Source organism: Carassius auratus, chromosome 41 (assembly GCF_003368295.1).
Source record: "Carassius auratus strain Wakin chromosome 41, ASM336829v1, whole genome shotgun sequence".
Classification (NCBI taxonomy): Eukaryota; Metazoa; Chordata; class Actinopteri; order Cypriniformes; family Cyprinidae; genus Carassius; species Carassius auratus.
Window position 1 is genome coordinate 10,713,824 of NC_039283.1, and position 15,309 is coordinate 10,729,132.

The following is a 15,309-nucleotide window of genomic DNA, read 5'->3' on the forward strand; positions in this document are numbered from 1 at the left end:
AGACTTACTAAAATGAAATCTCTATGCTCTGCACTAAGACAAACGTCTGCAAAAGCTGTCTAAAAACAGAACCCAGGCCAGCTTTCACAGTGAATCAAGTTCTGAGTCTAATACTACTGCTATTCACTCCAGTCTGATTCTCACTTCTTTTTACCTTTTTTACAGGCTAGTTGTGGATTTTCTCAACATTGAGGGACACATTTTCTCCACCATTGATGAGGACAATTTCAGATCAACAGACAATGAAGACTAATTACCTTTTTTCATCAGATTGCATTTATAAGCCCATTTCTTATCTACATAGTATATGTTTGTGTGTGTGTGTGTGTGTGTGTGTGTGTACATGAATGCATCATTTTAGTTTGTTTTAGTCATTTTAATAGAAGCATACTCATTTTAACTTATTTTCTGTCTTTAGAGGTCAGCATGTCATAAAAAGCAATAAAAATGGCATTGTATAATTTACAATAAATGGTATATGTGTTAAACCTTGCATTGTCTTTGAGTATTTAGACACAATGAAATATTTCAGATTAGCATTAGCTATGGGTGCACCGGAGACTCCATATTAGCTGGTTCTTTGATTTCTTGGGTTTCTTTGGCAAGTCTGCTATGCAGACACAGCTGAATACAAAGTGTCCTTTAACTAATGAAGTTTTCAAATGATTCTTGGATAGACTCATAATCGTGGTCAGAGTCAGAGAGTTTCTGTGCTGTTTTTTTTTTTTTTTTTTTTTGGAGGAAGAAAAGGAAAGAATAGATTAGTGTACATAATATTTTAGCTCCTTGATGTGCTTTTCCAAGTATCATCAAATAAAGGTTAAACCTCATTAGAGCAACACATGTCTTCAAATGCAAAGAGAAACCAACCTGATGTGTGTGCTGCTTTGGGGCTTCTGACATACATGTTGTGCGGAGTGGCGCTCTCTGCTATTGATGAGCCTTTCTTAGGCAACTGTGGAGAGGGATGGTTTGAAGTCTAGCGGAGTTGAACAAGAAAAAATAAATTACATTTATAAGCTGCTGAGCCAGCTAAGCAAATTAGAAAAGAGGAACATGTGACGATATGGGGATTTCTGTTCAGTAATACACACATACATGCAGTTATCATCCCACATGGTGTTTTCAGCAGACCAAAAATGAAAATTCAATCATTACCTCACCCATGGGTTGTTCTAAACATATATTTTGTTCCACCGAACAAAGAAAAAATGCTATTTAATAAAGACATGTTCTTGTTCATATATTGAAAATTAAGGAAAAAGACATGCTTCATTCATATAAGTGGTCCATACAACTTAAGCAATGCTGTCCGAAGCCCAACGTTTACTTTGCATTAATATTCACATTGAAAAATAGTCCGCTTTAAAACTGACCGCACTGCTGTAGATCTGATTAGTAATAATTTAAATAAATTCCAGTGAAATGTAATAATGATAAGAACTTGGGATACTCCAATCTACACTCCCAAGTATCACTCCTCCTCAATGCATCTACATTTTGAACTAAATGGTTGAGCGAATGATTAAATGACTTAAATTCAGTCCTATTGTATTGCTGAATTAATCTATCCTCATTTTCCATTTTATAATTCTGTATTCAAATTTTTATTTTAATACAATCACAGAAAATTACTTAAGCAACTGTAATTGCTGTGTAAATGCCTGCTGAGCTGTAATAAACAAACTTGCATTAAACGTCAGATTTTCAACATGGATTTTGTTGATATACTGATTTGATTTAACTGGTAATATTCCTAAAGTGTCTTATTCTAAATTAAAATGTAAGAAATTGTATTGAATTTGACTTTAATGGTGCTTTGTCATTACTGGATGTTGACAGTGTCCATCCCCAGTCACTTTCATTGTATAGCAAAGAGCAGCTTGGTTAAACTTTACCATGTAAATATGTGAGCAATTGATTTTTCCGTCACCACAGAGGGGAATTTGGAAAAAGCAGTAATAGATAATCCTGTATTAGATAAGCTAAGAATGACTCATTATGAAACCTAGATATTCTTGGTGAATTCTACATTTCAGTTGAAGTGGGTGAATAAAGGTTTGTGCTTACCTCCTCATGTGGAGGTGGAGCAGGAGCCCGTCTACCCTTTATATGACCCAGCGACAGGTTGTCGAGTTGTTTGGTCACAGCACTCCTTAAGTTTGGTGATTTTGACTCGGACTTGGGAGGCTTTTTAGGCACTTCTGAACTGGATGGCTTCCTTTTTGGTGGACGAGGAGGTGGTTCCTCAATTTTGCTTGTGAGTTTATGATATTCATAGTAGAATTTCTCTGTAACCTCAGTAACTGTCTCTATGTGAAGTTCTGGGGTCTCATTACTAGACCATGGCAGAGGATCAGAGGTGAAACAGAGAGACATTTGTAACCAATGTACTGGCAACTCAAAGCACCAGTGTGGTTTATTTGGTAGGCTTGACAACACCGTAGTCTCTGTGAAAGTCTCCTCAAGCTGAAGTGCTGGTAACCCCATCAGGGGGTCTTTTTCTAGCTCTTTATCCCGAGTCACCACTTTAACATCTACAGGCAAAGAGCTACTCACTAAATCTGCTAATTTATACTTTTTGTTGTCTGAAAGCTTTTCCACAAAGTGACCTGCCATAAACAGTGGCAGAGAGATTTCCTTACTATCTTCTTCATCTTCCTCATCCTCGTCGTCCACCTCCACTGTCTTTTTGCAAAGTAGACTTTCTATTTTCTGAGCAGCTCCTGATGAATCTTTGAGTCCATCCATCACTGCTTTCCCCAAAACCTCCAGCTGTTCTCCGACACTGAGCGCAGGCATTCCCTCTTCCTCCACCGCCTCGCAGTGACGAGTCACGCTAACTTTCAATCCTGGAGTCTGAGTGGATGCCAAGTATATCTCGTACACGGATTCAAATTCCCGGGCCCTTCTTCTCATTCTTCCACCATAGTTCTCGGAGATGATGAAGTACTGTTTTCCCTTCCTCCCCTTTGGAGTTGAGGCTAATATCATTGTTGTTGTTCTACAACTATGTAACACGAGGTGCCGGCTTCTTTGCATACCTTGAAACCAGTTGCAATTAAAAAACTGATTGGCTTCTGGGCCATCAATGATCTCTGCCATAGTCGGGAAGGACTCCGCTGGCTTAATCGCAACTTCAGTCATTGATAGCGGTGTTATAAAAACAAAATCCTGGAACTGTTCTGTCACGTCCTGGACATCCACTTCCAGACTCGATGGGAACTTGACTATGTTCTTCCTCACTATATGTAAATATAAAAATGAAATCATGAACAAATATTTATTCCAAGACCATTTCCATGCATCACCTGCACCTCTATGATAAGGGTGTCCAATCCTGCACCTGGAGAGCCAGTGTCCTGCCGAGGTTAGCTCCTACCTGATCCAACAAATTATATTAATTCTAAAGACCTTGATTAGCTGGTTCAGATGTGTTTAATTAGCATTGGAGCTAACCTTTGCAGGATAAAGACCCCGGTTTCTGCTTCAAGCAAAAATCAAAGAATGAACTGATATGACATAATTTCTAGCAAAATCAGGCCAAAATTAGGTTGGTTTTGAGTTGTTAGGCAGTTAGAAACATCTCACCAAATCAAACATTCTGGGGGAGTTCACTTTAGCTCCTAAACACCTTTGAGTTTCCACTGGTCCGTGGCGGTTACGCAATCTGTGGTTGTGTTCTAAAACTCCACCTTCTTTGACGCGCAATTTGTTTTCTTGGTTCGTTCCTGAGCTGCACAAATATATCCGCACCTGTACGATTGCTCGCGGAAAGAAAGTAATTTATTCCTAGAAAGAAATTGTAACGAAGCTTGGTCTCGACGACCTGGAGTTATGCAAAAAGCAACGCAGAGAAACATCCAAGACAAGTTTTCCAAAGAGTAAAGGTATAACGTAGCAAGTACCAAATACATGCATTTCAAAAAAAAATGTACACCATACTGCTGCTGCAACTGTCCTTTCAATAAGCAAATTTAAAGAGTATAAAGTAAAAGAAATGCCAAAACGAATATTCAATAAAAAAACATTTTGTTTCTTAATCAAAAGTAAATCGCACCACATAAAATATTAAAAGGTTTAACAATTTGTCCAGTTTGTTAAAATAAATGAACACTAATAAAATAAAGTAACAAACTGACCAATATTGTTTATCACCTTAGCAGTGCAGGAGTGTTGGAAAGTTTGTTAACAGTATACCGTTGCTCAGCCCTTTTGAACTTCTTTTTGCCCCGAAACGAAGAACGAAAACGAACTTTGTTTGAAGTATATCGGACCCTTAATGGTCCTCAAAAAGCATGACTGGACACCCCTAAGAATCTATTCTGCCCCGACCCAGATTCCACTCCACAATATGTTTGATCATGTTCAATTCCCAAAAATGGCTTAATTATTACAGAGAAGAAGAAAGTCAACAGTTATGTTATATGTTGAACCCAAGGTACTACATGTACTTTGTCACTGCTATGCTCATCATTTTTCTTACATTGGCAAGCCGCCCACCAAGGGATTTCCATAAAAAGCAAGTAAAAAGATAAGAGAAGCAGTTTCTTTCATCTATGTTATTTTTGTCAGGAAACCCCCTCGTTTAAACAATCTAGAAAAGAAAATTAAAGACAGAAGATAATTTGCTTTAGTCAGTATTAGCAGGAGTTCTTAAGCCTATTCTGTACAAATTCTGCCTAAAAGGATAGGGAAAAGTTGCTAATGCACTTCAAGCTAATTTTTATTCATTTATTATTATTTTAAAAGATTCAAAGAAATTTGAAAGATGCTAAATTCTCAAGTCTGTGGCTATGACATTTCATTGACAAATTGTGTTTAGGATATCTCAGGTTCATTCCAACTCAATTGAACCCAAGGTATTTTATCTCTTCTATGCTGCAATAAACATCTTCATCAAGATCTTCAACGTCTTTTTCTTACTCCTTCTCTGACATGTACTTAGTCTCACTCATGGAGGACTCCAACTCTGCATCAACACCCCAAGCGTGTAGTTTTCAGGTAAACCCAAAGTATGTTAGATCAGAGTTAGAGCTATACTTTAAAGGATAGTGGCCCTCCCGGAGCAGGACTGGACACCCCTGCACAGGTGTACTCAATCCCACTCGTGGAGGACTCCAACTCTGCTCCAACCCCATGGCCTGTAGTTTTCAACCCAAAGACCTTGATTAGTAAAATTCATACCAACTTATTTCCAGTTCAAAACTGCGTTATTGATTTTATTTAAAGTAACTTTCAAGGAAGCCCTAGAGTGCTTGTTATAATGCAAATCTATGTGGTTTGTGTAATATATTTGCTTGGCATAATTCTTCCTAGATTGCTTTTTTAAAAACATTTTTTACTCTGCAACGTTTTGAAAACAGTGGTTAGTCACAAGTGGCTCAAAGGGACTACAGAGGTTGGACACAGATTGTTTTCAGAAATAATCCAAAAGCCATATTTATCAATACATCATCACTGCAGCACTATGAATCTGGCTTTGGCACCAGCAAAGTGTCATGGGGAAATGATTTGGCAAATATTTTCCAAGTTACACTGTTATACTTACTTTGCATAATGGCACTAATTTCATACACTGGGCTGAAAACCAACAAGCTCCCACTGTTCTCATCTGTATTGCGGAAGCGACGGCAACTCAGTCTGGATGATGACATGATTTCCTGTAGAGAGAACCCGCGGTCACCCTGCCGCTCATAAAACTCTCCTCTGAGCGACAGAGGAAGGAGTATCTCTGCAGAGGCCATGTTCTGCTCCACCACTTGGCACCGTGCCAGTCTTTCTCCATTTTTGGCAACCTCCACCGACAGCAAGGCCAACTGTTTTCCTGCAGGTAGTGTGAAGTTGTCTAGAGTCAACTCGTTTTGGCTTATGAAGGTGAAGGAGCCACAGGAGTCCGCTCCAACAGGACACAAACTCACAATTTCCTCTAGTGAATTGTATGGTAGGTCCTCAGAGACGAGTCTGAAGTGACCTAGAGAGATGCACAGTGTGAAAAATAGATAATTTGTTTTAATAAATTAATTTCCTTGAACAACAGCCACCTTGAAAGATCTTAACTGGCACCATGTCTTTTTCATGGATAGGCAACTGCTTTGGATAAACAAGCTGTGTTTATACTTGAATATTTTTATATAATTGTTTTTAATAATTTATTTCTCATATCCCTACAATTTGGTTTTAAATCTATGATCATAACTTAAAGCATTGCTTAGTTTGAACATCCTGCCTCAATATAATGAATCATGGATAACTGTTTGTGCAGTGGCAGGGAAACCTGTTTGAAAACAATCTTTATTTTTTGGAATTCCATTTGGTGACGTTATTACTAGAAATAACACCCTTTAACAGTATATTATTTTCACCAATGCTTTAAATAGATAAAATAAATAAAAAAAACAGCCATATCTATGTGAATGCTGTCCCAGTTTACTTCTAGTCATCTGAGCAGTTATTAACTCAGTAATTTAAACATATGCTGAATAACACAAAATGCTAAATTCTAGTTTATAACAATTTACTTGTAAACATCTTGCCGTTGTTCAGCGGCTCACCTGGATATCCAGCAGGCAATTCAAATGAAGCTCCAGTGTCAATCTCCTCACAAGATACAGACAGGAGCTGTAAACCAATGACCTTCACCAAATCTCCAGTAGATAAGCACACTTCACTCCCTGAAAGCTCATAAATGGACCCTGAAGTAAAAATAAAACATCATCATGCCCTATTTGCATAACTGTAGGGGTTCATTTTAATACTAGTTGATTCCTATAAAATGTTAGGATGGACTTTGATTGCACAGTCCAACATGCCACAGTGAGTCAGACCTTTCTATATCTCTGCATTTCATAGAACTGTGAGAGTATGGATTAAATAGATATTCCTTTGTGACGATGCATCGTACTGATTCTAGAGGTCTTTGTTTTATTTGACTTCAGTACTGTACTTCAAATTTAAAACATCCTCTTTATTTAAAGCAGTGGTTCTCAACTTGGGTTGGGCTGCAAGTGTTCAGCATGGGGAAATTGTACAGATAAACAAACAGTAAAAACACATTCCTTATATAGTAGTATTGTGGTGCAAATACTTATCCTCATAACCTTTGAATTTTTATTTATTTATTTTTTTTGTTAAATATGAATAATTTGAATACATTTTTGTTATTTTATGTATTACAAACAACTTTGAGACTGTGCTGGGGTCCTGAGAACCACTGATTTAAAGTACACAGTCATGACTTTTACAGTTTTATGCATGTAAAAGCACATTCAACAGATAAATAAGCCTATTATATTGCATAAGAAGCTGTTGCATATATGAATCAAAATGATGATCACATTTGTATCCTGATGTATAAATAGCAGTGAACTACTTATGTTTACATTTGATTTGAGATCACCCTTTATAAGAAAAACAAAAACTGCAACTGAGACTAAACTCAACTGCTCATCCGGTCACACATCTGCTTGTACTGAGGATGCACAGCATAAACCACAAAGACAATGAGAAAAAAAAAGGATCTTAAACCTCATGTCCTGTTTGGGGTCGGAGAGACCCCACAACCATTTCAATTACAATAAAAACAGTTTATGGTGCAGTATGACATTTTAACTTGCTTAGCAGATGTTACTTTACTTTGGTTTGGAGTTTCACAAATCCCATCCATAAAGCATGACAGGTTTCATACGCACATTGTCCCTTTGTATTTTTCACTATGTATTTTCAATTGTAAAAATAGGTCAAATTTACCCTAAACTGAAACAACATCATACAAGTCACATTTCTAAATAAATAAAAGCATAAATACAGGGGGTTGCAGTTATATTTGACAAATTGTTATTAAAAGAACTAATACGTTTCATTTCAAAGCCATCATTATTTTGTACATCATCAAGGTCTCTGGCACCAAAGTCAATCTCAACACAGCATAGCATTTGGAGAACATTGTTGTTCCTTATTTTACAAAATGATGATGGCTAAAAGAATCATAAAACTGGAAAAAAAAAATTATTAACAATCTAAATGCAAAATAAATGTATGGACATAGGAGAACAGAATTTTTTTTTTTTTTTATCTTTTTTTTTTTTTTGCAGAGAGAAAAGAAGAGAGAAGAGAGAAAAATGCAGAGAGAAAGAAGAACCTACCCTGGAAATAAACCCCAGAGCAGATCTGCAGGACGCGGGGTAGAGACTGCTGATCCAGACAGTTGATGAAGACTCGCAGAGACTGGAGGTCGCCCATCTCTCTCAGCTGAGCTGATATTCAGTCTGCACACACTTAACTAGAGTTCAGAGAGGAAGTCTCAGAGGGACTCACCCTGAACCACAGGCACTAACACATAGAGTGAGAGACCTGCACACAAGCCTTTCATTTCCCTTGATTGAAATAGATACATTTTAATTAAATGTAAATTAATATTCATGTACTTTTAGTTTCAACATACAATAAATGCGTTAATAATTAATGTTAATGCTGTTTAAATTCATTCTGCCTATAAAACCGTCTCCCGGAAGGAGACTTAGGTCTCTGCAGAGCGAAAGTGGGCGTTTATGACCTTGTGGGTGTTTTCAAACTGCTGGGTGTTTCTAAATCATGCAATCAAAATGATCCCCCTTGCCCAACCCCAGAACCACCCCTAAACCTGCCATCACTATGAATTTAGCCAATCAGGTATCATGGTCTAAAAACACCCTGATCTGGTAACTCCCATTACTTCCCCGGAAGGAGAGGATCCAAAAATCCTTTTATGGCGAACGCTTGGCTCATTAATATTAATTACGCAATACTGCTATTGGTCAATCTTCATAAAGGGGGCGGTCTCTCGCGTCTGTCATTCACCACCGAGAGATTCGCTTATTCGCCGGTTGAGTGACGCCCACTTACTCACGTCTGCTTTTAAGCCAATCAATTACGAGTTCTGAAAGAGCATCTTTATTATTCATGAGCCGGAAGACGTCGTTCAATTTTGAGTAGATTACCCAAGATGCTTGGCGTGTATGTAGCAGGCTAGAATGTGTGACAATGGAAACAAATACTACAGCAACGAACCCATCTTTCGACTGTCCATCATGGTAAAACACACACCAGTAATTGCTGTATTTAATGCATGAATCTTTATCGTATCCAGCATTCAAAAAAACCCGCAATCTTGCAGCGAACGGTTAGCTCTCGTGCTCTTTTAGCGGATCTTCCGTCGCACTGTGGAGCTCAAACCTGTTTTACAAACTGCCCTCGTTGTGTAGAACTGTGTACAGCGTTTAATTAATCGAAGTAATTTGGTAATTAGAAGTAAATCTTCTACCCGAGGACACCTCAGTTGCTGTGTGTGTTGTAGTAGCTGGTTTGAGCTCGTGTGTTGGTCTGGTTTCAGGGCAGGGAAGCCTCCAGCAGGACTGCATCTGGACGTGCTGAAAGGAGACAAACTCGTCGAGGTATTTCACTCAGTCTTACGAATTCTAGTTGATAATACTGTTAGTAAAAAACTAGCCATCGCAGGTTTTTATTATTTTAACTAATGCATGTAACGTACTCCGACCTCGTGTTGTTCCAAACCTGTATGTTGTTATTGTTTTCCATAGACTTTTTAAGGAATCTTAAAGCAACTCTTTTTACTAATGACCACAACTCTAGGATAAACATGCACATAAAAATACAAAGACGGTCAAAAGTTTGGGAACCGTAAGAATTTCCATTTTTAAGTCTCTTCTGATCCCTGTGGCTGCACTGCATTTAATTGATCAAAAATACTTTAAAATGTAATTTATTTCTGTGTTTTGCAGCTGTATTTTCAGCATCATTACTCCAGTCTTCAGTGCCACACGATCCTTTAGAAATCATTATTATAATGTGATTTTTTATTCTCAATCTTAGAAACAGTTTTTGCTTATATATATATATATATATATGTATATGTATATGTGTGTGTGTGTGTATGTATATATGTTTTTTATGTGTATATATATGTGTGTGTGTGTGCATGTGTATATACTGGAACCTGTGATATCTTTTTTTTGGGGATTCTTTGAAGAATAAAACGTCAAAAAGAGCAGCATTTATTCAAAATAGAATTTTTTTGTAATCGTATACTCTACTCATTTTTATTTTCTTACTATTTTTGAAAGAAATTAATACTTCTATTCAGCAAAGATGTGTTAAATTGATTAAAAAAAAGTGACCGTGGAAGACTTGCATTGTTAGAAAAGATCTGTATTTTAAATAAAATGCTTTTCATTCATCAAATAATCTTGAATAAAATATCACTGGTTCCAAAAAAATATTAAGCAGCAAAAACGGTTTCCAACTTTGCTAAATAATCATCATATTTTTCTGATTACTGAAGATCATGTGACACTGAAGACTGGAGGAATGATGCTGAAAATACAGCTGCACATCACAGAAATACATTACACTTAAAAGTATATTAAAATAGAATACTGTTATTTTAAATTGTAACTTTTTTTTTTTTTTTAACTGATCCCAAACTTTTGAACAGCTGTGTGTGTGTTTTAATTATGTGGGTAATGTTTTAAAGTGATTGACAGCTTGTCCATCATGTGACAGATGCACCAGATACTGACCTGTCCGCCTGCAGCTCAGTTGTGTTTTCTCACACTGATGCATGCGTGATGGTGGCTGTCAGGTCCAGATGGTGCTACAGAAACACAAGACCCTGAGATTTAAGCTCTGAGAGGCGAGGCGCTCCCTCAGGTGTTATAACTCTAGGGCACACTATCACACATTGAGTAAATGCTTGTGAGAGCACAGAAACACTGCTGTCATGCTATGAGTCGATTTATATCATGGGCACTTAGCCTGAAGTTTATTTCGAGTGCCTTGCAAAGTGGCACCTGACAACATTTAATACAGGACTTCAGGTGAATAAGTTAACATGTTTAACTTATGAATATCACCATATTTTCCAGTGTATACACTCATTTGCATACATTTCCTGCACAGAAATCTGAGCAGTGGATATAAAATTAGTTTCAAAATCCGTTCATTTTGTGTCATGTTGTTGACATATTATTAAAGACTTTCACAGAGGGAGTTTCAGGGTTTTGACGTAAACCAGCAAATACTGCTTTGTTTTTCAACAGCAGGAAAGTTTTTAGGAAGGAAATGTTATATAATTTAGCTGATTTATTTATGAAGGAATCCCTCTGTAAATACCTCCAAAATATAGATAGGATTCAAACTGTAATGTTTGGTCTATGCAAGTTTTACTGAAGTGGAGATAAAAAAAAAAAAAGCACAATTTTTAAAGGTATGTATTGTATTGATTTATGTATATACAGACACGCATAGCATAATAAAACACACATAGATGAAGTCTGCAAAAAGGCACATTATAAATGTAGTGAAAATGGAAGCGTTTTTATTAGTGAGCTCAGGCTTGTTAGCCCGAACAGACGTGGACGTTATCTTTCCTTCTGATTATGTGTGTTGTTTGAATGCGCACAGTCTACTGAAGTGCTCTCTCTGCAGAAACTGATCATTGATGAAAAGAAGTATTATCTGTTCGGGAGGAACCCGGACATGTGTGACTTCACCATCGACCATCAGTCGTGTTCTCGCGTGCATGCGGCGCTCGTCTACCACAGGCATCTGAAAAGAGTGTTTCTCATCGACCTCAACAGCAGTAAGTGCATCAGACCAATGACAAACGTGCCACATCATACAGATGACAGACAAGTAAACCAGCGTGTGTGTTGACTTCCTGTAGCACATGGTACATTCCTGGGACACATTCGCCTGGAGCCCCACAAGCCCCAGCAGGTTCCCATCGACTCCACCATGTCGTTTGGTGCATCCACTCGTGTTTACACCATCCGGGAGAAACCTCAGGGGCAGTCGGGCTCCGGCGTCGGGGACAGCAAAACCGGGGACGACGAGGAGCTGAAGGGTCTTCTGGGACTCCCACAGGAAGAGACTGAACTGGAGGTACATGTGTGCTCTACTAGTTATTCTGGAGTGACAGTCATCAAAACTGAAATATCACAAGTATTGGAATTCTGTGGTGAAAGAGCAAATAGAAACTCTAAGCAAGTGTTGGCAATATATTGGCACCAATACAAGTCAAACTTCAGTTTCAGTTTGGGTAACAGCAAAAACTGTTGAAACTTGTTAATCAACTATTTGAAAGAATAAAAAAGTAGTGTGAAATTAAATTAGTTTTGTTAATGCTAAAGTAAAATTGCATGTAGCATTCAAATAATTCAAAGTTTTTTTTTTTTGTTTGTTGTTTGTATGTTTTTTTTTCATAAATATGGCTTTAAATTAGAAAAAGACATGCCTTTCAGTTTGCATTTACACTCCGAAACCTGACCTGTTTTTGAGATTTTTTGTCCTGTTCATTGCTCTGGTCAAGAATAGCTGATGTCCCGGATATACGGTTGCTTTAATATCAAGATTTAATATACTAGCGACATTTCACTGCTCTATAACAATTTTGATATCACCGCAAAAACAAATACTACGCTAACTAATGTACATAAAAAGTAATGAAAACATTATTGAAACTTCATGCTCCGCAAGGGAAGGAGAAAATGAAGAAATGAGCAAGGGAAGGAGAAAGTAAACTCACCAGACAGACAGATGGAAATCCGTTATCTTCATTAAGATACATTCATGTGTGATATGATCTGAGAGTAGCCTATAATTTTAACATCAGTCAATCAACCATTTTTGTGATAGAATGTAAGTAATTAGTAATAAGCATGTATGAATGCATGTGTCACTCCAACAGATTTTAGGACTGGTGGTGGTGCTCGAGACATTGTTGGTCTTTCAGTCCAGTGTTTTCAGACTTGAACATAATTTGCAATGTATGAATGAATGAATGGCTCTCAATAGTGTGCTTGGCTTATTTGGCAGAACCTGACCGAGTTCAACACGGCTCATAACAAGCGCATCTCCACCCTCACCATCGAGGAGGGCAACCTGGATATTCAGAGACCCAAGAGGAAAAGGAAGAACTCCAGAGTGAGCTTCGGTGAAGAGGACGAGATCATTAACCCAGGTTAAAAAGCTTTTCATCCGGCCTGCATGTCATCGAACCACACCACTAGAAAAACAGTTTACCCACTAAATATTGCGAATTTGTGATGAATGATGGGTACATTAGCCCATTAATTAATATCTAGGGAAAATGTGTAATGCTGGGCTCTTAATTATAAAAATCCCAAAATACACTACAACTCTTTTGTTAAAATATATCTTGCTTAACTAGATCCTGGTCCTCATTTAAAAGGATGAGAGAAAATATGCAAAATTACATCAGTTTACAACATAATACAAAATAAATCCATAAAGTAAACGGTGACATAATTGATCCACAACTGATTTTAAGCAGTCGCTTGGCATAAATGTTATTCATTGATCGTGAACTGCTCTGAAACCACAAGTCTGTAGAAGATGCCACAGCTCCGTGCTTTGACTTTGAACGTGATCACATTTAATTCAATCACTTTTCATTCCCAAATCAAAGGTTTTTCTTAATACCATTTTAAGCACCCACGGGAACCCTTCGATTGAGAAAACCTATGATGTTAGGCATTATTCTAATATTATTTATATACTAGTATAGTTTTATTAATAACTTAAGTTTTTTTTTTTATAAAAATTTCTGTCACTTTGTTGTTAACTCTTTTAGAGGACATCGACCCCTCTGTTGGACGTTTCAGAAACATGGTCTCAACAGCTGTGGTTCCTATTAAGGTAACTTCTCAAATATCAAGTCTTTCTGCCTTATGCAAAAAAGAGCGAGTGATTTACATGGCTATGTTTACCCAACAGAAGAAGAAACTGGGCGGAGGCAATGCGCTGGGAATCGAGGAAATGGTGACGCGACACATGCACACGTTCCCTATGCAGGGAGGACTCTACAGAGACCTTCCCCCGGCCAGTCATGAAGCTCCCAGTGGAGCCACAATAATGGGAGGGCTGCCGTTACCCCTGCCCAACCCGGCCCCGGACGTAGACCTGGTCCACGAGGTCCCGCCGCCTCCGCTCGTGCTCAACCCCACGCCGTTACCCGGCCCGTATGCCTCCGACCCGCTCAGCGAACCCCGCAAGAAGAAGTACGCTAAAGAGGCCTGGCCTGGCAAGAAGCCCATGCCTTCTCTGCTCATTTAGCTGCTTCTTAATAACACCGGCTGTGTCTGACTCGTCTATACTCCTCAATTAGGTTTTGACTGTACTACAAGAATCTGAGTAAACTGTAAGTTTTAAAAGAATTATTTTGTAAGTTTTTCCTCCTAAAATGAACAGGGATTCACACTCATGTCTCTGAATTACTTTCTAAATCCAGTGAAATGCACCGTTTAGTTCGAGACTTTTGATTTCTTTCGCTCTGTTCCTCACACACAATGATCTGGTCATGGCTTTGTAAATCATCTGTATTTGTTTTGTTAAAAGAGCCGCTTGGACATAGTGCATCAGGTCTTTTGTGTTTCATAGGAAGTTTGCCATGACACGAGGGCGAGAAAATGCCATTTCAGTGCATTTTGATTGAGCTATTTCTTTAAAATGCCAGCTTGAAAGTGTGGGAACCTACAGAAATGCAAACAAAAGCACATTACCTGGTCCAAACAGCAAAATGTGTCATGTTTAGCCTAAGACGGCAGACATGGGGTTTAACTTTTATAATGTACTCCTTTTTTTATTATTTTTTTAATGACTATTAATGTCAAATGTTCAGAAGTTTTACACGGATGGGCTATTTATGTACACGTTATAGCTCTAGAGAGCAATACGTTCTTTCAAACTCAATCAGACGTGCATGAGCATCAGTAATACAGAGGATAGATCCAGTAGATGTTAGAGGTTTCAAAACTGATGAAATTCTGCAATATTGTAACATTTTGACCTTTTGTGAAGATCTTTTTTTTCCTCTGCTGCTCCACTTTAATATACGAACCGACTGCAGTGGCGTTTCAAATGAACTGTAGTTGATCGTGACATGCTTCATCAGGGCTCCGTGCAGATGGCCTTCAATGTTAAAGAAAAAAGTTTTCTACTCCTGTTCTGTTTGGTACATTTGCTGTTTGTACATATCACTCACAATAAAATCCAGTGTATTTTTATATATTTAAACTGATGCCTGAAGTCTTTACCTTTGAATCTTAATTTATATTTACCAGTTTCTCCACAATTATGGATTGAGGCCATAATGTCAACACAAGTTGTCCATCCTGTCCTCGCAGTGTTACAGCATGCCTTTACATTACACAAGCACCTAACTGACACTGTTATTTTCACATATACAGCTGAAAGAAGCAATTATGGGCCTAGTACAATACACATGCACCA

At 37.9% G+C, this 15,309-nt stretch overlaps 2 protein-coding genes and 1 non-coding gene across 3 annotated transcripts; 2 read left to right on the forward strand and 1 right to left on the reverse strand.

Moving 5' to 3' along the window:
* Positions 1-361: 361 nt before the first annotated feature.
* On the reverse strand, positions 362-8,537 carry LOC113060073 (protein THEMIS2-like). Its single transcript, XM_026228889.1, has 6 exons — positions 8,145-8,537; positions 6,555-6,695; positions 5,552-5,974; positions 2,071-3,245; positions 871-979; positions 362-713 (listed from the first exon to the last, which is right to left on the reverse strand). The coding sequence occupies exons 1-6, from the start codon at positions 8,239-8,241 to the stop codon at positions 643-645; spliced, it is 2,016 nt and encodes a 671-aa protein (XP_026084674.1). The 5' UTR covers positions 8,242-8,537; the 3' UTR covers positions 362-642.
* Positions 8,538-8,926: 389 nt separating this feature from the next.
* On the forward strand, positions 8,927-15,093 carry LOC113060074 (nuclear inhibitor of protein phosphatase 1-like). The gene is made up of 7 exons (XM_026228890.1): positions 8,927-9,071; positions 9,371-9,431; positions 11,485-11,638; positions 11,723-11,940; positions 12,874-13,018; positions 13,652-13,716; positions 13,795-15,093. The coding sequence occupies exons 1-7, from the start codon at positions 9,022-9,024 to the stop codon at positions 14,131-14,133; spliced, it is 1,032 nt and encodes a 343-aa protein (XP_026084675.1). The 5' UTR covers positions 8,927-9,021; the 3' UTR covers positions 14,134-15,093.
* On the forward strand, positions 10,561-10,731 carry LOC113060248 (small Cajal body-specific RNA 1). Its single transcript, XR_003278221.1, has one exon.
* Positions 15,094-15,309: the final 216 nt, after the last annotated feature.

What these genes read in the sequence shown, in the direction of transcription:
- LOC113060073 (XM_026228889.1), bottom strand. Translation starts at nt 8,241, where the DNA reads ATGGGCGACCTCCAGTCTCTGCGAGTCTTCATCAACTGTCTGGATCAG. An exon ending in CTCTGGGGTTTATTTCCAGG is followed by an intron (nt 6,696 to 8,144) that starts GTAGGTTCTTCT and finishes TTTTTACTTCAG; the next exon opens with GGTCCATTTATGAGCTTTCA. An exon ending in AATTAGTGCCATTATGCAAA is followed by an intron (nt 3,246 to 5,551) that starts GTAAGTATAACA and finishes ATTTACATATAG; the next exon opens with TGAGGAAGAACATAGTCAAG.
- LOC113060074 (XM_026228890.1), top strand. Translation starts at nt 9,022, where the DNA reads ATGGAAACAAATACTACAGCAACGAACCCATCTTTCGACTGTCCATCA. An exon ending in TCTCATCGACCTCAACAGCA is followed by an intron (nt 11,639 to 11,722) that starts GTAAGTGCATCA and finishes GACTTCCTGTAG; the next exon opens with CACATGGTACATTCCTGGGA. An exon ending in AGGAAGAGACTGAACTGGAG is followed by an intron (nt 11,941 to 12,873) that starts GTACATGTGTGC and finishes CTTATTTGGCAG; the next exon opens with AACCTGACCGAGTTCAACAC.